The sequence below is a fragment of the Pelobates fuscus genome, chromosome 12 (genome assembly GCF_036172605.1).
Source record: "Pelobates fuscus isolate aPelFus1 chromosome 12, aPelFus1.pri, whole genome shotgun sequence".
Classification (NCBI taxonomy): domain Eukaryota; kingdom Metazoa; phylum Chordata; class Amphibia; order Anura; family Pelobatidae; genus Pelobates; species Pelobates fuscus.
Genome location: NC_086328.1, coordinates 14,681,623 through 14,705,640, shown reverse-complemented (window position 1 = coordinate 14,705,640; position 24,018 = coordinate 14,681,623). Strand labels below are relative to the sequence as shown.

Sequence of the window (24,018 nt, the reverse complement as noted above, 5' to 3'; positions counted from 1 at the left end):
TGTGTGTGTATATATAGTTTCTGTCATCCGTAAGAATGATTTGTTTGTATGTGTATGGTCCAGATCCAATATCAATTTGTCTAAATCTTAGATGACTGAGATGAATTAAATTATTGAAGATGTTGCTTTTCAAACTTAATAATAGCTAAAAGGGCTGTTATTTATTTTCTTACCCAATGGCAAATTCCAAAAATACAAAGGCAGTTAAAGTGACAGCCCCTCAAATTTTGACAGGATGGAGGAACACGGCAATTTGGGGAAAAAAAAAGTTCTGTCAATTAAATGTTTGCTGCAAGACACTTCAGTTGCTACAGACCATTTCATGCACAGCATGTAAAACAGACAGTTTTAAAGAGCAACTCCACTTCGAACCAACACCAATATATATATAGAGAGAGAGAGAGAACGACATGCACATAAAACATGGGGGAAAACCGCAAAAGTTTTCCGTAGAAAATACAAAATATCTGTCATTATTGCTTGCATAAATACAACGATTGTTCAAGTTGCAGGATATTAGGTTCCTTTCAATACAGTTCTCTTTCTATAATAAAAAAAATCATTTTTATTTAATGGAGCGTACTGATGTTGTTTGTGGATTATTTTGTGCATCTGGTTTTAAATAAAGAAATAAAATCACCCTTATGGCACAGTGTGTTTTGCGATTGCTTTGAAAGGAATGATATTTTAATTTCGCTAGTCATTCAGGTCACTAAACGACTGCCATTTACAGTAATAGAACCCGTCATAGACCATTTAGGCAAAGACTTACACTGTGGGGCTGTCGTCTAAGGAGTTAGACATTAGAGAAAATTTCCTTTGTTAACATTTTACTTAAAGGGATCTGTGTGTAGCGTAGTAAACAGTGCAGATTTTTTTTATTGTTTATATTTTAATTCTTTAGCTAATTGCGTTCTCTGATCATAATAGATTACTATCACTAAAAACCAGTCCTGTTGTCATCTATAATGTACCTAACCCATCCCAGTGCTCTTAGCCTATCATCGCTGTCTAGATTGGCTGGAATTGATTCTGATAATCAACAAATAAAAATTCTGTATTATCAGTGGAGATGCAGGGGACAATGTATGGGTACTAGGGAGATCCCCCTTTCCCCCCCAAACCATTCCAAAACAGCATAACAAGAAAATGTGGGATGGCCCTCATAGAACACCATAACCAATGTACATAACTGTTGTGGTTATGGTGCTAAACCTTTTTAAATCCTAAGTTACTTTGATAAGTGCAGTTTCGGTAGAGTTCCAAGAGCACAAACTGATGAGAGTCCATTGCTTGTTGGCAAAATGACAATAGAGAATAGACAGCAATCAGAAAAAAATATTGTAAAAAGACAAATTATTTGGATGGATGTATGATGCTGGGAAGCCGGGTTCATCTGTGCGCGGGTTTTTGTATACCATGGGAAGGAGGGATTCAGAATACTAAGACATGGAGTCTGTTAACAGAAATCTTGAATTTTGTGGGGGAAAAAGCCAGGAGAACTCATCAAGGTAATTTAAAATAAATATAGCCAATTGTTCAACACCTCATGTAAAGGAAACACTGCAGCATCAATTCTGTATACTACAAAAAAGCAAACGAGAGGGATAATGCAGCCTTACGTTTTTGACGCACATGTGCACATTATCCCAGACACAGCACAATGAGAAGGAACAAAAAAATTTAAAGGGACACTATAGTCACCCAGACCACTTTAGCTCAAGGAAGTGGTCTGGGTGCAATGTCCCTCAGGTTTTAGAGAAACTGCTATGTTTACATTTGGGGTTAAGCTAGCCTCTAGTGGCTGTCTTCCGGACAGCCACCAGAGGCGCATCTGCGACGCTGGAGGCATATTATGCCTCCTTCACGCAGAGCGTCTTATTGACAGCTTGAATGCGCACGCGGCACTTGCCACGCATGCGCATTCGGCTCCGCTGACGTCGGCAGAGGGAGCTGACGTCGGCGGGGAGGAGAGGTCACCAGCGCCAAGGGAGCCAGCTCGGCGCTGGAATAAGGTAAGCTGCTGAAGGGGTTTTAACAGATTAGTTAAAAGGACACTAGGCACGGTTCCACCAAAACAACTTTTGCTTTATGAAGCAGTTTTGGTTTATAGATCATGCCCATGCAGTTTCACTGCTCAGTTCTCTGCCATTAGGAATTACATCAATTTGTTTATTCAACCCTATTCACACCTTCCTGTATGTGACTTGCAAAGCCCTCAGAAATACTTCCTGTAAAGAGAGATCTAATATTTAAGCCTCCTTAAAGGGACTCTCCAGTGCCAGGAAAACACATCTGTTTTCCTGGCACTGCAGGACCCTCTAGTGCCCCTCTCCCTCCCACCCCTCATTGCTTTCAATGCTTTCCTATGGGGATTTCAGCGACGCTGGAGGTCCTCACATAGTGTGAGGATGTCCAGCGTCGTATAACACACTTTTCATGTTCTATGAACACGGAAGTGTCCTCTAGTGGCTGTCTAGGAGTTAAATCACTTTGTTTATACATCCCTAGTCACACCTCATGCATGTGACTTACACAGTCTTCCTAAACACTTCCTGTAAAGAGTGATGTAATGTTTACACTTTCTTAATTACTAATTCTGTTTAATTTAGAATTTCTTATCACCTGCCTTCTAGACTCTATAAGAGCCTCCTGTGTGTTATTAAAGTTCAATTTACAGAGCAGGAGATACAAACATCTAAAGTAAATTAACATCTGATTGAAAATGAAGCCATGTTTTCATGAAGTCTTTGCCAGTCACAGCCAGGGGAGATGTGGCTAGTGCTGCATAAACAGAAACAAACGTGATTTAATTCCTAAATGACAGAGAAAAGAGCAGTGAGACTACAGAGGCATGAAGTATACACCAAAACTGCTTCATTAAGCTAGCGTTGGTTTTGTGACTATTGTGTCGCTTTAACACTCTGTGCCCAGTTTGTCCTGAACAGGCTGAGAAAGGCTGAAGTTGTAATGGTGGTGCACACTACAGGCACATTTTTGTCCAATGATGGCATGCAGAAGCCATGAAAATTAGACAGCCCCCCATAGGCACAGGTCATTCCATTGCCTAAATACCTGGGTTTGGCAGGCAGTGCTCAAAGCTTGCCAATCAGGACGGCCTGTGTAGCGTTCTGTACTCATCTCGGAAGAAATGCTCTGGCAAAGCGGTGTGCCACCACAAGTGTGTTTTATAGCACAATGTGCGCTCTCTCCGTAAATTAACCTTGCCTAGTAGAACAAGAGTCAAATCGGGACTGTTTTGTTGGATCCGGGACACATGGGAGGTATGCATCATCTACATACTGTAGAAATAAATCCAATTTAAACTTCATGGTTAATGTTCAATCCTGTGGCATATCAATGCTAATGACATTGCACAATCTCAGGAAGAAGCATTCAAATGTGTGTTCTGAAAAATCCTGCAATTCAGCAAAATTATGCCCAACTTTGCTCACTCTCTGCTTTTTGTTAAATGAACACTATAGTCACCTAAATTACTTTAGCTAAATAAAGCAGTTTTAGTGTATAAATCATTCCCTTGCAATTTCACTGCTCAATTCACTGTCATTTAGGAGTTAAATCACTTTGTTTCTGATTATGCAGCCCTAGCCACACCTCCCCTGGCTATGATTGACAGAGCCTGCATGGAAAAAAAAAACTGGTTTCACTTTCAAACAGATGTAATTTACCTTAAATAATTGTATCTCAATCTCTAAATTGAACTTTAATCACAAACAGGAGACTATTGCAGGGTCTAGCAAGCTATTTACATAGCAGGGGATAAGAAAATCTTAATTAAACAGAACTTGCAAAAAAGAAAGTCTTAATAGGGCTCTCTTTACAGGAAGTGTTTATGGAAGGCTGTGCAAGTCACATGCAGGGAGGTGTGACTAGGGTTCATAAACAAAGGGATTTAACTCCTAAATGGCAGAGGATTGAGCAGTGAGGCTGCAGGGGCATGTTCTATACACCAAAACTGCTTCATGAAGCTAAAGTTGTTCAGGTGACTATAGTGTCCCTTTAATGTATTGGTTATTTTTTATGCACAGATAAACAGAATTAAAAAAAAAAAAAATTATAAAAAATAAATAAAAAAAAGAAGCAAATCCATGTGGAACAGCCTTTGGCCAGAGTAGAGGCTGTATGTTCTTTGTTGTTAGAGACAATCTGACCGGAAGTAGGTCAGGTCTCCTTTAAGAGCTGTGGTTGGCACACGGATATAGCCTTTGCCAGCCAGGCGTCGAATCTCGCGAGATTATCCTCCCGGCGTCCCTAGCGGGAGAACATGAAGGCAGTGGCGGCCATGTTAGTCTAGGCCCTTGACGGCGAACGCAGGCAGGAATCCAGGGAGGAAGGGAGGACCCGGGGCCCCGCAATCCGCATCCATCCGGCCCGGGAGACACCATGAGCGGGGGCACTCCGTACATCGGCAGCAAGATCAGCCTGATCTCCAAGGCTGAGATCCGATATGAGGGCATTCTGTACACCATCGACACCGAGAACTCCACCGTGGCCCTGGCCAAGGGTAAGGCGAGCCCGGGGCTGCGGCCTGGAGAGGGGGGGACCGGGGACAGAGGGAGAGGGGGGCTGTGTGTCCGGATACAGAGAACCAGGGCCGGCCTTCATGGTGACAACAACAAAGATGGAGGCGGTTCGGGGGGAGAATTGAACCTTCATTATGGAGGGGGGGGCTGGGTTAATGTCCGGGGAGACTGGGGGTCCATGGAGGGAGATTGATAGGAGATCCTGAGTGTATGTGGGACAGGCTGTCTGTATGGAGAGGTACCCTGTGCCTATGGGGGGGGCTGTCTGTATGGAGAGGTACCCTGTGCCTATGGGGGGGGGGGGGGGGGGGGGGCTGTCTGTATGGAGAGGTACCCTGTGCCTATGGGGGGGGGGGGCAGTCTGTATGGAGAGGTACCCTGTGCCTATGGGGGGGGGGCTGTCTGTATGGAGAGGTACCTTGTGCCTATGGGGGGGGCTGTCTGTATGGAGAGGTACCTTGTGCCTATGGGGGGGGCTGTCTATATGGAGAGGTACCCTGTGCCTATGGGGGGAGCCTGTCTGTATGGAGAGGTACCCTGTGCCTATGGGGGGAGCCTGTCTGTATGGAGAGGTACCCAGTGCCTATGGGGGAGCCTGTCTGTATGGAGAGGTACCCTGTGCCTTTGGGGGGAGCCTGTCTGTATGGAGAGGTACCCTGTGCCTTTGGGGGGAGCCTGTCTGTATGGAGAGGTACCCTGTGCCTTTGGGGGGAGCCTGTCTGTATGGAGAGGTACCCTGTGCCTTTGGGGGGAGCCTGTCTGTATGGAGAGGTACCCTGTGCCTTTGGGGGGAGCCTGTCTGTACGGAGAGGTACCCTGTGCCTTTGGGGGGAGCCTGTCTGTATGGAGAGGTACCCTGTGCCTAGGGGGGAGCCTGTCTGTATGGAGAGGTACCCTGTGCCTAGGGGGAGCCTGTCTGTATGGAGAGGTACCCTGTGCCTATGGGGGGAGCCTGTCTGTATGGAGAGGTACCCTGTGCCTATGGGGGAGCCTGTCTGTATGGAGAGGTACCCTGTGCCTTTGGGGGGAGCCTGTCTGTATGGAGAGGTACCCTGTGCCTTTGGGGGGAGCCTGTCTGTATGGAGAGGTACCCTGTGCCTTTGGGGGGAGCCTGTCTGTATGGAGAGGTACCCTGTGCCTTTGGGGGGAGCCTGTCTGTATGGAGAGGCACCCTGTGCCTTTGGGGGAAGCCTGTCTGTATGGAGAGGTACCCTGTGCCTATGGGGGGGAGCCTGTCTGTATGGAGAGGTACCCTGTGCCTGGGGGGGGCTGTCTGTATGGAGAAGTACCCTTTGCCTATGGGGGGAGGTGGGCTGTCTGTATGGAGAGGTACCCTGTGCCTATGGGGGGAGCCTGTCTGTATGGAGAGGTACCCTGTGACTATGGGGGGAGCCTGTCTGTATGGAGAGGTACCCTGTGCCTATGGGGAAGCCTGTCTGTATGGAGAGGTACCCTGTGCCTTTGGGGGGAGCCTGTCTGTATGGAGAGGTACCCTGTGCCTTTGGGGGGAGCCTGTCTGTATGGAGAGGTACCCTGTGCCTTTGGGGGGAGCCTGTCTGTATGGAGAGGTACCCTGTGCCTTTGGGGGGAGCCTGTCTGTATGGAGAGGTACCCTGTGCCTTTGGGGGGAGCCTGTCTGTATGGAGAGGTACCCTGTGCCTTTGGGGGAAGCCTGTCTGTATGGAGAGGTACCCTGTGCCTATGGGGGGGAGCCTGTCTGTATGGAGAGGTACCCTGTGCCTATGGGGGGGGGGGGGGGCTGTCTGTATGGAGAAGTACCCTTTGCCTATGGGGGGAGGTGGGCTGTCTGTATGGAGAGGTACCCTGTGCCTATGGGGGGAGCCTGTCTGTATGGAGAGGTACCCTGTGACTATGGGGGGAGCCTGTCTGTATGGAGAGGTACCCTGTGACTATGGGGGGAGCCTGTCTGTATGGAGAGGTACCCTGTGACTATGGGGGGAGCCTGTCTGTATGGAGAGGTACCCTGTGCCTTTGGGGGAAGCCTGTCTGTATGGAGAGGTACCCTGTGCCTATGGGGGGAGCCTGTCTGTATGGAGAGGTACCCTGTGCCTATGGGGTGGCCTGTCTGTATGGAGAGGTACCCTGTGCCTATGGGGTGGCCTGTCTGTATGGAGAGGTACCCTGTGCCTATGGGGGGAGCCTGTCTGTATGGAGAGGTACCCTGTGCCTATGGGGGGAGCCTGTCTGTATGGAGAGGTACCCTGTGCCTATGGGGGGAGCCTGTCTGTATGGAGAGGTACCCTGTGCCTATGGGGGGAGCCTGTCTGTATGGAGAGGTACCCTGTGCCTATGGGGGGAGCCTGTCTGTATGGAGAGGTACCCTGTGCCTATTGGGGGGGGGGGAGGGGGCTGTCTGTATGGAGAGGTACCCTGTGCCTATGTGGGCGGCCTGTCTGTATGGAGAGGTACCCTGTGCCTATGTGGGCGGCCTGTCTGTATGGAGAGGTACCCTGTGCCTATGGGGGTGGCCTGTCTATACGGAGAGGTACCCTGTGCCTATGGGGGTGGCCTGTCTATACGGAGAGGTACCCTGTGCCTATGGGGGTGGCCTGTCTATACGGAGAGGTACCCTGTGCCTATGGGGGTGGCCTGTCTATACGGAGAGGTACCCTGTGCCTATGGGGGTGGCCTGTCTATACGGAGAGGTACCCTGTGCCTATGGGGGTGGCCTGTCTATACGGAGAGGTACCCTGTGCCTATGGGGGTGGCCTGTCTATACGGAGAGGTACCCTGTGCCTATGGGGGTGGCCTGTCTATACGGAGAGGTACCCTGTGCCTATGGGGGTGGCCTGTCTATATGGAGAGGTACCCTGTGCCTATGGGGGTGGCCTGTCTATATGGAGAGGTACCCTGTGTCTAGGGGGGGGGGGGGGGCTGTCTATATGGAGAGGTACCCTGTGTCTATGGGGGTGGGGGGCTGTCTATATGGAGAGGTTCCCTGTGTCTATGGGGGGGGGGCGGTCTCTATGGAATCATACCTGTGCAAAGAAAACCTGTGTTTGTGTGCAGAGATTCTCAGTGCTCCCGTGCTGATGACATGACTGTGTAATGAGTTTGATAAGTGTCTGTGCTGGTGGTCAGACTGTGTGGAGACTGACCATATTCTTACATACTTGAATGCCTATTGTGGGGGTAGACTCCAGTGCGTGTGGGGCTTACTCTGGTTCCAATAGTCAGAACTGAAACTATGGAGACACTTGTGTTGTTAAAAATATAAAAATAAATTAACAAACTTGAGTTCTGATGGTGTGTGTGGAATATGGGGACAGTGCTTATGAGAGATATGAGTATCTATCATTGTCTGTCTATCACTTACTGAAGGGGGGGACCTGAGTGTTTATGGGTGGGAGAACTGACGGTTGGTGAAGAGATTTGATTTTGTGGGGGCAGACCTTTGGGAAGAGACTTAAGAGACTCTATGGCTTAAATAGCAAAAATAAATGTTTAATTGATACCCCCCAAATTAAAAAATGTATTTGTATAACTTTTTTCATTGGTGATATATCTAAAAATCGCTTGCAAAAGCTGTAAATCTCTTGTCTGCAGCCTTTACAAGCTCCCCCTTTCTTCCCCAGCCTGTTTGTTTTGAAATTTGTAAATTCAACCCTATGTTCACCCTCCACTCCCTCCCTGCTCATAGCATGCACGCTTTGAGCCAAGGTAAATGGTCCAAACAAATGCCTCTCGAGAGAATGCAGAGGCGTTGAACCGACCATTGTAAATTGGAGTGTGGAGTTTCGGGTGGCACTGGATTCCTGGTATACAGGTTTATAAAGGCGGGCTGAGGGACCTAGTTGCTAATTGCCAAGAGGGCATTGCAAAATGAAAAATAGATTTATTTTAAAATGTTTCTGAGAATTTGTCAGCCCGTGGTGTATGGAGGTGGCCGACCTGGGAAGCATGGAGAAGACAAGGGGCTCAGGGAGAAAAAAATACATAAGTTGTGAGTGTATGAGAAAATGTGTCTGTTTAGCTGACTGGCATGAGTGACCTTTGCATGGGAAAAGGTGTTTACTTGTCATTTTTTCCACGCTCTACCTGTGTCGTCATGGCTGAGATTATTCATCTTTGATGATCTCAACCAAGCGAATGCTTTCCCATAGGAAAGCATTGGGAGGTTATTACACATGCGCGGTAAAATTCTTCACTGCACACGTCAACATCTCCTCATAGAGATGGATGCATATATAATCAATATACCTCTATGGGGAAGATTTTGTGCCTCATTGCAGAGTTGAGATACTGGACTAGGAATCACCTCTACTGCCCATGTGAGTGACTGTCGCTAGAGGTGTTACTAGGCAGCAAAATAAACACTGCCTCTGAAAAGGCAATGTCTACATTGAAAAGCCTGCAGGGACAGGATATAGACACAAGAACCACTACATTAAGCTGTAATGGTTCTGGTGAATAATAGTGTCCCTTTAAACAACTGTACTTCTGTCATTGAAAATGAAATGTAAAGTTTAAAAGCATTATGTGGAGATTGGGAGAGGGGGGGTTCTTCCACTGCGGAGAGACATACAGTACACTTTTGTGTGGCTTGTATTCTCTTCATGAACATCTCTTTGGAGAACTGTAATTCTAAAACTACAGCCTCTGAAATATTAGTGGATTTAATGAAAGACGTGGGGGAACGTGACTTTCCTTGTTATTGAATCCTATTCCTTTGTCCTGTGTCAGTTTCTTTGTATTAGCCTTCCCAGTACAATTGCCACGTGTTCTGTTTGCGTGCAAAAGCCCAAGAGTACTTTAGTCACAGATGGATGCTTTGTGCTGTCATGTTATGGAACATTTTTAGTCTCTTTGTGTTGTGTGTGTTGACATAGAAAGGGACACTATAGGAATCCAAACCACTTCATCTGATTGAAGTGATCTTGGTGCAGTGTCCCTGTCCCCATTAGCCTAGCAATGTTTACATAGACTGCATCTAGTGGCGGTCTCCCAAAGATCCACCAGAGGCGCTTCCTGCAGTTCCACAAAGTTTGACTCCCTGAAACAACGCTCAAGTCCTTACTCTTTGCACGTGGACACTCGGTGTCAAACAAAACCCCATAAGAAAGCATTAATGGGGGGGGAGGCGGGGGTGTCTTCTGGCCAGTCGTGCTGTAAACCATTTTTTGGCCATCTCTGTGATGGCAGCTATGTTTATTACATTATGAATGTTAAATGTGTTGGACTGTTTTATCATTCCATGGACATCACCCTGGACACATTGTTTGCTTTCACCTTTACTCCTTACACAATGAGGATATACACATGACTGTTGCATGTCTGTGTTTTATGATAGAATTTATCTTGATTCCAAGGCTTAAGCTTATAGGTGTCATATAATGATATCCTATATTAAAATTGACTAACTTGGACTCAGGAAATGCTTTTGATAATTTGTGTGGTTAAGGAGCTAATGATCTGAATGTTATGTTGATTATAAATTCTTTTTTTTTTTTTTTTTTTTTAGTTCGTTCATTTGGAACAGAGGATCGACCAACAGAGCGACCTATACCTCCTCGCGATGAAATTTTTGAATATATCATATTTCGTGGGAGTGATATTAAGGACCTAACAGTTTGTGAGCCTCCAAAACCCCAATGCTCGCTTCCTCAGGACCCAGCTATTGTCCAGGTGACTGGTTGATATTTTATGACATTTACTAAAAAAAATAGGGTCACTGTAGGCACCCAGACCACTTCAGCTCATTGAAGTGGTCTGAGTGCAAGCTCCCATCAACCTTAACTCTGAGCATGTAATTATTGCAGTTTTTATAAAGTACAATAATTACCTGCTTGGGTTAACCCTACCAGATAGCCACTAGAGGGACTTCCAGGTGGATAGGCGACTCTCGGTCACCTAGACGACGCTGGACGTCCTCACACTATGCATGAGGACTTCCAGCATCACTGAAATCCCCATAGAAAAGCGTTGAATAATGTTGTGGGAGAAATTTTAAATAAAGTTGAAATTAAAAAAAAAAAAACTATATCCTAGCTATATTATTGTACTGTGCAAGGAACTTCTGTGTGTGTAACATGCATCTTCTCTGTAGTCTTCACTAGGTTCCCCTTCAACTTCCTCATTCCAGCCGGTGAGCTCTTATGGGCCCTTTGGCAGAATGCCGGCATACAGCCAGTTCAGTCCCAGTCCTCTTGTTGGACAGCAGTTTGGTGCTGTGGGAGTTGGTATGTTTTATTTTTATTTTATTTATTTTTCTCATCCCAGTTTCTGTAAATTGCAAAATTCATTCAGTGGTAGATGGGGTTAGATGGGACTGCCAAAATGTATAGCAAGAAAAGAGGATTTTTTTTCCCCGATAAATGTATGAATTATATTGTGTAATTTTGACTATTCTATAAGTATATTTTCCATCTGTGTTTTAAGCCTATGCTTTTCAAAGCCATTACCAACTTATAAGCTTCACAAACATAACTTGGCAGTGGTTTTGGTCATAGTTTTCACAGTTGCATATTGCGTTTTCCTAATCTACATAAACAACTTGGGCTTACTGTGGTCTTTCTCTTTTACAGGTGACTTATTTAGTCTAGTATTTTTGATTTAAACATTTTTTCCCCTTTATCCCCCTTAATATAGTTTGGGGAAAAAAAACAGTCTCTCTGTCTCTCTGTCTCTCTGTCTCTCTGTCTCTCTGTCTCTCTGTCTCTCTGTCTCTCTGTCTCTCTGTCTCTCTGTCTCTCTGTCTCTCTGTCTCTCTGTCTCTCTGTCTCTCTGTCTCTCTGTCTCTCTGTCTCTCTGTCTCTCTGTCTCTCTGTCTCTCTGTCTCTCTGTCTCTCTGTCTCTCTGTCTCTCTGTCTCTCTGTCTCTCTGTCATATTCAGTTGTTTTCCATGATTGCCGCTCATAGCATAGAAACCCACATTGACCATTTAAATTCTCTCAAATGCAGGAAGCTCTCTGGCATCATTTGGCACAGAAACTACTAGCAGTGCTCCGTTACCACAAAGTAATACTGTTGGGGCATCCTTTGCACAAGAACCAAGGACCCTGAAAACTCAGATATCTCAAGGTTAGTGAGCTACATTTTATTTATTTACTTGAATAGACTTGTCCCTTTGAAAAAGAAAACAAAAAAGCCCTGAGTGGCTGTCATCAGAAAATGACTGTGCAGCCCTTCAAAAGCTGGATATATTAGGCACCCAGAACTGTTAACAGTATTCCAAGCATCTTTTAATCTTTCCTCCCAAATGGAAAGTGTGTACGTGATCAGCAAATCACAGGTTATAGTTTGGTACCGAGTTGTTTTAAGAATTTTTTTATTTTTTTTTGCCCATAGTGGATTAACCAGATTTAAAAAAAAAAAATCATGCATACAGGCACTCTTTTATCTATGTTATGGTGCAAAGTATCAGGGTGGCCCAAAAACCTCCTAATAGTCAAAAAATACAATGATTGATACTGCACTCAAAGATAAGAATATAAGGATTGTATTTAATAAATAGTTAATCTGATATTGAGTAAATAGTGAATTTCATAAGTATCCAATTGCGTATATACAAAGACTATATACATAAATTGTACAAAGATAGTAGATAACACTCTAAAGTGATAAATCCCATAAATGCAAGTGCAATTTCATGTAAGAAGATGATCATGGCAAGAGCTGATATATAAATAAGTGTTAAACAAATAGTTCTGCAGTCTCATTTAGAAAAATTTCATATATACAATATTTGACCGAATAATGGTAGGGATTGTCTACCGTATTAACTCAATGTGTACACTTGAAAAAATAGTAGAAAAAATAGATAGAAAATAGAGAAAAAAAGGAACATGAAATTGCACTTGCATTTATGGGATTTATCACTTTAGAGTGTTATCTACTATCTTTGTACAATTTATATATATAGTCTTTGTATATACGTAATTGGATACTTATGAAATTCACTATTTACTCAATATCAGATTAACTATTTATTAAATACAATCCTTATATTCTTATCTTTGAGTGCAGTATCAATCATTGTATTTTTTAACCAGATTTAAAGGGACACTGTAGGCACCCAGTCTCCACCCATGTCTCACTAAATAGTTACTTGGTATACAGTAGTAACTTAGTCACAATTTCATTATTGGCTAGAAGAAAGGGCAGACCTAAAGGAGCAGATCACTGAGAAGTGTCCAATGAGACTTGATCTTCTAGACAACATATAAACGTAAGCTGCCCCAGTGATCGGCCTACCTCTGGGCCCATAGTGTTTACCATCAAACACTAAAGATGAGCAACGTATCTTCATGTGTTGCCTTTTGAATTTAATTTAATTTGCACGAAGTATAATATAAAGATTTTCATTTTAATAGCAGGTTTCAGTTCAGAGTATGTAGATGATCTCCCTTTTGTCTACTTTGCAGGTCGTTCGAGTCCTTCATTCGATCCTTTGCGAAAGAGTCCTTCACTTGAGCAGAGCATACAGGTAGCATCTTCAACCCATACTGCAGCTGCCACGGCAAGGAGTCCCGTTAGCTCCAGATCACTCCCACTCACGACACAAAAGGCTCTTGAAAGTCCAGAACAAAGAAAAGGTAAATGTGCTCTAATGTATTGAGCTAGAACAACGTATGGGCTGGCATCAACCTCACGCTCTGTGTCTATCTATCTTGGTTTTTGCAGCTGATTCTCACCGGGGGGCATTGAAACCTGACCCTGAACAGCTGAGGAATGATAGAGATCCAAATAGGAGACAGGCAGGTAATGAAAGATTAGCCCCTTTCTTTCTTTCTACAATCTAGAAAATCACTTGTGTATGTTGCATTCCTTAATATATTCTCGGTCCACTTTTCACAGGACCAGGTGCTCCTCAGCCCAGGAGGGGACGTGGTGGACATCGGGGTGGTCGTGGGAAGTTTGGCATCAGAAGAGACGGGCCTATGAAGTTTGAGAAAGATTTTGACTTTGAAAGTGCAAACGCACAGTTCAATAAGGAGGAAATTGACAGAGAATTTCACAACAAACTTAAGTTAAAAGGTGACAAAAGCATACTAAAACCTAACTTCTGCAGCTCCCTAGATCCAACACCAATCTCCTTCCATGTAAAACCTGCAAACACTGCTTGACCAATTCTACAACCAGGTTCTATAAATCAGACAGACTGATTTAATGTAAGCAGCTTCTGTGTTATCTATTAACCTTCGATTATGTAAAGCCAACCGGTTTAGCTGCCCTGGATGAATTAAGTAGGAAATGTAACAAATTGTAGTAAGTAAACTCCCACTTTCTTTATTTCAATGTTGGAATCTGATAGTATTTTTTTAGTATCTTGATTTCTACGTTATAACATTATCTTTCTTTCAGATGACAAACCAGAGAAACCAGTCAATGGGGAGGAAAAAGCTGACTCTGGGGTAGACACACAGAACAGCGAAGGCAATGCCGAGGAAGAAGAGGCAGTGGGGGTTGGTGCAACAAGCAGCTACTATGACAAAACCAAATCTTTTTTCGATAATATCTCCTGTGATGACAACAGGTAAGGAATATCCAATTTTCCTTATGCTGACAGTAGTAAGTTGAAATGTATGCATTCAGCTTCTTTTTTTAATTATTTATTATTATTATTAATATAAATATTTTAAATCCAAAATTACACAATTCTTAAAACCTGGATGTCTTGCATTATTACGTCCTTTTATTAGAGCTGAGTGGTGTTGGAAAACTTTGCTTAAAGGGATACTCCAGACCCCTAAAGTACTTCAGCTTTGTGTGAAGAGTGCGTCGTCTATTTATTTTAATTTCTTTTTTCATTTTGCCAAAAGTGCAGATTTCAGTTGAAATTAAACTCAAGAAGCTGCAACTGCCCTCACTAAGCTGCATTGTGACGTCTGTGATTGGTCAGCCACAGAAAGTCTGGGCTGGGTTTGAAGGGGAGGGTTAGCAAAGGCTGCAGACAAGAGATCTGCAGCCATAGTAAACTGTTTTTAGATATAACCCAATGATAAAATGCATGCAAGTTTTCATTGGGGATATCTACTAAACAATGATTTGTATTTGAGCAGTGGCGTGTCCCTTTTAATGGGCTTGAGTCATGTCAAGATTTCTCAGATTACAGACAAGACTTTTCTCTACTTGGTTAGAAAGATCCGTTGTTTGTCTAACTTGTGAGTATGGCTTGCGCACGGTGACGCTCAAATAGGAAGCATCTCTTTTCTTTATGGGGAGATCCCAGATATCCCAAACTGTGGCCATGGCAGAAGGCTATCCGTTTATAGAGCAGCTCCACTCATTCTATGTGGAACTGCTCATGGACGATAAAGGACCTATCCCATAAATCCCTGCTTGACGGGCTCACATGGAACAAAACCATTTCATAGACCATAATAGAATGCTTGTGATTGGAGTTGGCTGACTTGTGTAAACTCTACCGCTAAAAAGTTGTATGCAAGTTTTGCCTTTGTTTTTTTTTTTTTTTTTTTTTAACGTGTGTATTTTTTAATTCATTGTTTATAGCTTTAGTATTTGGACAAAGTGCACACTGTTGTCATAGTGGATGTTGAATGGCATGTGTAGTAAGCAGAAGCTCCATCCTTCTAGTAGTTCTGCTTACTTTGAAGCAAGTGTGGCACGTGCAACAATGTGAAACAATTATTTGCCGATAAGTCGTATAGGATTTGGATGGAATATAGTAAGGAAACAGTGTTAACACCAGTGTAACACTCAGAATCTAGATTGTGGCAGCTGTGACAACGCTCGAGAGGTGATCCGTATCCATTAAAAAAGGTTAAGCAATGCAATAGATCTCTAATGCTATAGGCTGCTGTGATTGGATGAGTGTGTCAGCTGACTGCTTTCAGCTTCTCACAATGTCCATCCATGTAGAGAATTGATCTGGTTAGAAGAAAGTTTGTAATCTCTGCCTTAGCCACATCACTAGTGGGAATAGGGCTTTGTGAAGCCAGGGATTATCATTCAGTGTTAAACTGCTAAACGATTTCCCACTAAATGGAGGAATAGTGCCAGGTGACTCCAGGTACTATAATTCAAATGCTTATAGTGACTCTCTTTTTAAATGTGTTAATAAAATCTGCAATTGCTTGTGAAAGGATCGCTGCCATCAGTCCTTATTTGTAGTAAAATACTCAGTAAAACTTCTTTAGTAGTGTAAGTTATAAAAGTTAATGATATTCTGAATGTGTTATCCTGCAAAAATGCCCTTTGTAATTTAGTCCTTCATTTTTAAAGGAAGTGAGAGGTGGTATTTTGATCATACCCCACACAAAAAAATCCTATTTAAAAGCCCTCTGCTGAATAATCGAAATATGGGGCTTTTGTGTGCAGCAAGTCTTTACAAATCAAATTTGTTTCCCCACTTTGCAGAGATCGAAGGCCAACATGGGCAGAGGAAAGGCGACTAAATGCAGAGACATTTGGAGTTCCTCTGCGTTCTAACAGAGGGCGTGGAGGTTTCCGTAGCAGAGGCAACGGCATGGGATACCGAGGTGGAAGAGGTCGTGGTGAAAGAAGAGGAGCGCCTGGTTCTTTTGGAGGACCTCGTGGTTACAGAGGCGGTTACAGAAGCAGTCGCGGAGGCAGAGAATTTGCAGATTACGAATACAGGGTTTGTCTTGACCAAATTTAGTGACTTTTTCTAAGATTCAGTAACACCTATCACAATTTAACGTCAAAGTAGTGCAATCCAAATTTTGGTGGATTGAACAAAAATGTGCTGCTGCTGCTGCTAAAGCCTGCCTTTTTAAACTCTACAGAGTTCACATTTTATATAATATTTCTTACAATTCATTTAAAGGCTAGTGCTGTCAATTTGCATTTTTGAAGCCTTTCTGTAGCATTAGCACAATCTCAAATACTAATATAAAATGTTAAACTTAAATTTATTCACCAGTAAGCCCGATGAAAATGCAGTTCCAGAATTACATGTTATGGGGACAGAAAATTAAAATAATTAGTTTTTTTTTGTAAATTTAATGGGACACTCTTATTTTAGCTCATTGCATTGTTTATAGTCCTAGAGTCCTCTGGCACTGTTTCTCCATTCAAACTATTTTCGAGCAGTTTAACATTGCATGAGAGTCCCTGGCTAACCAGACTGGCCCATACTGGAAGTGTAGCTAAGATTAGGATGATTGCTGTCATCCTATCTTCAATGTTTAATCATTAGCCTGAGCAGCACAGAGGGGATGGGTTGCTGGGGACCCTGGTAAAGCATTAAAAAAAATTTAAAACATTTAACACTGAATGCAAGGAGAGCACCTGGGGACTCCAGACACTATAACCACTTCAATGAGATGAAGCCGTTACAGAATCTGCCGTGTTCCAGCTGAGCTGCAAACATAGCTGACTGTTTACTATGAGCTTCATTTTGCAATTCCTCAGTAAACTTCTAAAAACTCATTTGTGTTCGTGAATACCATCATAAGTGTTTAGTGAATAAAAAAGACCTGTTTTAATATGAAACGTTTCTTTACAGATATTTGATAAATATAACCCTTATCCTGTTAATGAAACTTAAAACAAATGAGAAAAATAAAACATACATTCAAAAAGATGTCCCCCCCCCCCTCACTTTTAGTCCCGCTGCCAGGGAAAGTGTTAATGCTAGAGTAATTTCAGTTAACTTTGCATTTTGTAATTTTTCTTTTTTTTTCTTTTTTTTTCAGAAGGACAACAAGGTGGCTGCCTAGTAATGGCTGATGCGGTGTGAAAATGGATTTTTAATTTTTAAATCTTTGCGGTCCAGAGAACTTGTTTTCAGTCTTTGTGAAGAATGAAATTAATTTGCTGTACATTTTTGTCACCAGCACTGGGAATCAAACTGCCTGACTTAACTCCTTCAGTGTTGTGGGGTCCTACTTGCCTACAGCTTTCTGATGGCGGGTGGGCCCTGCATCACTAAAGGACAAATAGAGCAGTTGTGTATTTTGTTTCTTTTTTTGAAAACTGAAAATGGCCATTTTTGATAATATTGAGCATTAAACATGTTTGCAAAAGAAGACGGAATAACTCATTTTGGTATGTATACATTATCAAAAATACAAACAGCAGTACTGCAATGGGATTTAAGGTTTTTGTGGTTTTTTGTTTTTTTTCTCCTTCAATACAGAGGATTTTTTTGGTACACATTTCAGCTGCTGCGACAAAGTATTCTGAGAGCCGTCGATACTGTGAGCTTCGATCTGATGAAGGTTTTAATTTTTTATTTTTTTTGTTCTAGAACTATATATTTTATTTTTTGTGGGAGAGGACTGAATTCTAGGGACCTCCCGAACAAGATCTTTATTAGCAGCACATGAGATGGTGTACTTTTTTGTTTGTTTGTTGTTTTGAATGCATGACATGAAGCAGTAACATGTTGTGCTGTTTCTTGGGCAAATAACTATTTTATATAGTTGTAAAATTCCAATATATTCCTACTGCCAAAGAAACTGAAAGCTTTGTACAGCTAAAAAAAAATAAAAAAAAAATAAAATAAGGAAAAAAGCAAAAGCCTTTGTAGTCAGCAGCACATATAATGGGTTATGCAAGTTGATATTGTAAAAAAACTCTGGTCTAGTTTGGGGTTTTTCCATTTGATTTACAATTTATAGAGACAGACAAATACATTTTTTAAGTGTTTCTTAAGCTGACCTTATGCTACAATTGCTCATAGTTTGTATGTCTTTGGCCAAGTTTCTGATAAAAGCCTTTAAAATCTTGTTGGCTTTAATTGTGAATACCAACTCAGTTTCTTTGTTTGTATTCTTCACTAGAACATATTATTATATGTGAATTCAATTAAAGTTTCACACTGCGATAGGTGCAGGTGTATTAAACAGAATTTGTAAGAATATTTCTCGTGCTGAAGTTCCCTGTATTATAGTAAGTAGCAGGTTACAAAATAAAATGTTTAGGTCCTAAAGCCACAAGTTACTCCCAGAATATACATCATTTGTTGCCAACTTGCATGTATTTAGACTGCTCCTTTTCCACCGGCACTTGTTTGCAAGCCTCTACAGTGTAGAAAAGGGTTAAATTATTATCTAGAATCAGCAGAGGCATTTTTGTATGTATACTACAAGAGAATGGAGGATCCAAAGAGTAGGGTGTCTTTAATTTGTTTCCTTTTTTTTTGGTTTATATTTTATTTTTAGTGAAAAGAGCGCACATCCTGTTATGGAAGGAGTGTTTTCGTTTTCCATTCTGTAGTGTCTGTGTAAAACCGGTTAGGAGATTAAAACTGTGTTCCTAGGACAAAAACTAAATTAGTGTTCCTTAGACCTCCCCCAGCCATGGGGGTGCAGCTGTTCTGAAAGTTGTAATCTATCTTTGCATATGCCAAAAATGAGCTAAATGTGTTTTTAAATGGGAACTATTACAAAACGTCCCTATCTTTGTGACTGCACTTAAATTTCTAATTCTGTAAGTCGCAAAAACAAGTGAAGTACAACCAGTAAAGTATCAGTACTGAAATGTAGCGCTGTGGCATATTTTCTTATATACTACATATTTATTTTTTTAAGTAATAGTTCCTCTTTAAAGGCTTAACCTTGATAAGGCCTCTAGTAGTGTGTGTTATTACAAAGTTTACATTAAATGAAATATTGAATCTATCTGAACTCCCATACAGTGATTCCATACTTTGTATTTGTAAGATGGTCTCCTATGGTACAGATGTCTGAGCAGGTGCTGAAACTTGACTCTTTTCACAGTGACATTAGTAAAAAGGGAAATGTATGTATTTGAAAGTGAGGGTACTATTAAAGGGAAGATCCCTTTAAGACAGGCATCCCCAAGCTCCGGCCCTCCAGATGTTGCTGAACTACAACTCCCACGATTCTCAGCCTATCTATTTTTTTTTCAGAGAATCATGGGCGTTGTAGTTCAGCAACATCTGGAGGGCCAGAGTTTGGGGAAGCCAGCTTTAAGAGAATACTATAGGCACCAAATTAACTAATAAAAGCGATTTTTGGTTTATATATCGTGTCCCTGCGCTCAAATCTGTCATTTAAGAGTTAAATTAGCTTTGTTCATGCAACCTTAGTTACACCTCCGTACATGTGACTTGCAGAGTCACCCTAAACACTTCCTGTAATCTATGATCTTTTTAAACTTCCTTTATTGCACATTCTGTTTAATTTAGAATTTATCTCCTGCTCTTCATATAGCCTGCAGGAGCCTCCTGTGCGTGATTAAAGCTCAGTTTACAGTGCAGCAGATAGGTTTAAGACCTGATTGAAAATGAAACCTTTTTTTTTTTTTTTTTCCAACTAGACTGTGTCACAGCCAGGGGAGGTGTGGCTAGAACTACATACACAGAAAAGTGATATAACTTCTAAATGTCAGAGAATTAATGTGTGAAGCATGCATGGCCATGGTGTATACACCAAAACGGCTTCATTATTTTTGGTGCCTATAGTATAGCCTGGATACAGATTTAGATAAACATGCAGCAATATGTTAATCTAATTGTAATTTAATAAAGTTGCATTGATGAAAATGAAATTGGTACAATAATTAAAATCAGTGCTACATGAGTACTTAAAGTAAAACCCATCTGGCAATTATCTAGTTGCATACACTTGACCAGCCATACATGGCATGCCCTGCAAATATACATCAGAATTTGCTAGCGAACGGCCTCTTCTTTAAACCGTAAATCTTTCTTTTCTCTTAGACCAATCACTGCTTTTGTACTTGCAATCTTTTTTCCTGTTGCCTGCTCCACTTCCCAGATTCTTGGCTAAGCATGCTGCAGAGAGAGAGAGAGGGAGAGAGATTTCCAAAAAGGTCACTGGTCACTACACCAACCCTCTATACTCTGGTTAATGGAAGGGTCTCCCTGCTCAGATATCTGCCAGAGACCAACTTATTGATTTAATGTAGTTTTGTTTGCAAAAACTTGCTGAAAACGTTATCACAAATTTATAGGGCACTTTTTTTTTTTCTTTGCAATTGTGACATCAGCCGTTTATTTACATGAACATGCTAATTTGGGTTGTTAAGGTCTTTAGGGATACAGGAGAACATACCAGAGCACACCACCATTCATTTAAAACTAGATTACTCTTACAAAGTGACGGTGGTTGGCTGCCTTGTCATAAATATTTACTGACCTATTGCATGTCTTCAATGCTTCCACATAGGGTGCAAATCATGAAAACATGGTACAAGTGGAGTGTTCTAACACATGAAAGTATTGTATTGTGTTTTGCTATGTCACCAGCCTCTTCAACTGAACTGTAATACCTCTGCTGTGATGGGATTCTATTTATTTTTTTTTGGTGGTTGTTGCTACAAGTGACAGTCCTTCTGCAGAACGAAGTCACATGACTCTCAGCTAGTCTGAGGCTTGTGGGAGTTGTATTTCATGCATCTGTGTGAATTTCTTTTGGCAAATCTTGTTCTAGAGTCTGACGTCTCAAGGTTGGCTTTTTTTTTGTACTTCAAAAACATTGTAATTCTTTTTTTGAACATCCTGCTAATAAAACATGGGGGTTATTTGAAAGCAGAATAAAAGTTTTTAATAAAATTCTGAAGTTATTTTTTCATCTTCTGTTAAATGGAGCATTCAGTGACAGATTCCAGACTCTTATAAGAAACATTTCTTCACTTCCCAGAGGCTAATAAAAATGTATTTTTAAATAGTTTTGTTTCAGTATTTATTTGATCATGTTTTGGGAGGGTGGTATTTGGCTTGTTGGTTTTGTGTATTGTTTAACCCCTTAAGGACCAAACTTGTGGAATAAAAGGGAATCATGACATGTCATGTGTCCTTAAAGGGACACTCTAGGCACCCAGACCACTTCTGCCCATTGGAGTGGTCTGGGTGCCAACTCCCACTACTCTTAACCCTGCAAGTGTAATTATTGCAGTTTTTTATAAACTGCAATAATTACCTTGCATGGTTAACTCCCACCTCTAGTGGCTGTCTATTAGACAGCCACTAGAGGGAACTTCCTGGTTTCTGACCTCCAGCGTTGCTCAAAACCCCATAGGAAAGCATTGAAATGATTTTTCAATGCTTTCCTATGGGGAGACGTCATGCGCATTAGGTCCCCTCGGCCGGTGGGCGAGATCAGTCTCGCCCACCGGCCGACGCACTGGATAGGAGGAGCGAGGCGGAGACATCGGCGAGGGACATCGCCGCTGCCTCAGGTAAGTCACTGAAGGGGTTTTCACCCCTTCAGTAACCGCGGGGTGGGAGGGAGAGGGACCCTCCAGTGCCAGGAAAACAATTTGTTTTCCTGGCACTGGAGATTCCCTTTAAGGGGTTAATGCAAAAATCCTCTCTCAAAATGATTTATCACTTGGAGGCTCCTGGCGCATTGCACCCAAAGCTTGCCCGTCTCTCTGGTGTGACTATGCACACACAGAATATATACTGGTCACACTGTATTTCACCCAGCCGAGGAAACCGATTGGATTACGGCAAAATGCGTCCTGGGAATTTCACATGATTACCTTTATGCCCTTATTTGTTATATTTTATTTATGTCTCTTTTAATCCCTTTTTGGGATATTGTTTTTCTTCTGATTTTTTTTTTTCTTTTCTTCTAATTGGCCTTTAGAATTTTAATTAGGATCTATAATAAGTTTATTATACTTATATATCCAGGCTATTGGTTCCTGCATATAGGAGTGTAGTCCTTAACCACACAATGTGCTGTGATAGAGTCGACATATAGGCTCCACCTTTTGTGAGTATATTGTTTACTACCTAATTTTGGATCACTGGTTACAAGATATACTGCACCATATATCCTTTTTTTTTTTTTGAGAGCCCTAGAACATACTGCATAAGACCATTTAACCTGAAGAAAGGGGAAGGTCGCCTTTACGGACCTACATACCTTTTATCCCTGAGCTTTTTGTATAGCTCAGGAGAATGTGAGTGTTTCTCCTAAATATTTATATTAATATTGAACATAGTAACAGGCTGCCAGGGACACTGGGTACATGGATAGTAACAGGCTGCCATGGACACTGGGTACATGGATAGTAACAGGATGCCATGGACACTGGGTACAGTGATAGTACCAGGCTGCCAGGGACACTGGGTACAGGGATAGTAACAGGATGCCATGGACACTGGGTACATGGATAGTAACAGGATGCCATGGACACTGGGTACATGGATAGTAACAGGCTGCCATGGACACTGGGTACAGGGATAGTAACAGGATGCCATGGACACTGGGTACAGGGATAGTAACAGGCTGCCATGGACACTGGGTACAGGGATAGTAACAGGATGCCATGGACACTGGGTACATGGATAGTAACAGGCTGCCATGGACACTGGGTACAGGGATAGTAACAGGATGCCATGGACACTGGGTACAGGGATAGTAACAGGCTGCCAGGGACACTGGGTACAGGGATAGTAACAGGCTGCCATGGACACTGGGTACAGGGATAGTAACAGGCTGCCATGGACACTGGGTACATGGATAGTAACAGGCTGCCAGGGACACTGGGTACAGGGATAGTAACAGGCTGCCAGGGACACTGGGTACAGGGATAGTAACAGGCTGCCATGGACACTGGGTACAGGGATAGTAACAGGATGCCATGGACACTGGGTACATGGATAGTAACAGGCTGCCATGGACACTGGGTACAGGGATAGTAACAGGCTGCCAGGGACACTGGGTACAGGGATAGTAACAGGCTGCCATGGACACTGGGTACAGGGATAGTAACAGGATGCCATGGACACTGGGTACATGGATAGTAACAGGCTGCCATGGACACTGGGTACAGGGATAGTAACAGGCTGCCAGGGACACTGGGTACATGGATAGTAACAGGCTGCCATGGACACTGGGTACAGGGATAGTAACAGGATGCCATGGACACTGGGTACAGGGATAGTAACAGGATGCCAGGGACACTGGGTACAGGGATAGTAACAGGCTGCCAGGGACACTGGGTACAGGGATAGTAACAGGCTGCCAGGGACACTGGGTACAGGGATAGTAACAGGCTGCCATGGACACTGGGTACATGGATAGTAACAGGCTGCCATGGACACTGGGTACATGGATAGTAACAGGCTGCCAGGGACACTGGGTACATGGATAGTAACAGGATGCCAGGGACACTGGGTACAGGGATAGTAACAGGATGCCAGGGACACTGGGTACAGGGATAGTAACAGGATGCCAGGGACACTGGGTACAGGGATAGTAACAGGCTGCCATGGACACTGGGTACAGGGATAGTAACAGGCTGCCAGGGACACTGGGTACAGGGATAGTAACAGGCTGCCAGGGACACTGGGTACAGGGATAGTAACAGGCTGCCATGGACACTGGGTACAGGGATAGTAACAGGCTGCCATGGACACTGGGTACAGGGATAGTAACAGGCTGCCATGGACACTGGGTACAGGGATAGTAACAGGCTGCCATGGACACTGGGTACAGGGATAGTAACAGGCTGCCATGGACACTGGGTACAGTGATAGTAACAGGCTGCCAGGGACACTGGGTACATGGATAGTAACAGGCTG

The 24,018-nt window shown here is 42.8% G+C and overlaps 1 protein-coding gene across 1 annotated transcript; it reads left to right on the top strand.

The window, feature by feature from the left end:
- The first annotated feature begins 4,231 nt into the window (after positions 1-4,231).
- Positions 4,232-17,518, top strand: LSM14A (LSM14A mRNA processing body assembly factor). Its single transcript, XM_063438244.1, has 10 exons — positions 4,232-4,525; positions 10,027-10,190; positions 10,612-10,744; positions 11,466-11,585; positions 12,929-13,099; positions 13,188-13,265; positions 13,362-13,541; positions 13,869-14,040; positions 15,885-16,125; positions 17,186-17,518. Exons 1-10 carry the CDS (start codon positions 4,405-4,407, stop codon positions 17,207-17,209), a joined length of 1,404 nt encoding a protein of 467 aa, XP_063294314.1. The 5' UTR covers positions 4,232-4,404; the 3' UTR covers positions 17,210-17,518.
- Positions 17,519-24,018: the final 6,500 nt, after the last annotated feature.

Excerpts from the sequence above, each read along its gene's own strand:
- LSM14A (XM_063438244.1), top strand. The coding sequence starts at position 4,405 with ATGAGCGGGGGCACTCCGTACATCGGCAGCAAGATCAGCCTGATCTCC. Across the intron at positions 13,100-13,187 it reads AAGTCCAGAACAAAGAAAAG|CTGATTCTCACCGGGGGGCA; the intron begins GTAAATGTGCTC and ends TGGTTTTTGCAG. Across the intron at positions 14,041-15,884 it reads ATCTCCTGTGATGACAACAG|AGATCGAAGGCCAACATGGG; the intron begins GTAAGGAATATC and ends CCCACTTTGCAG.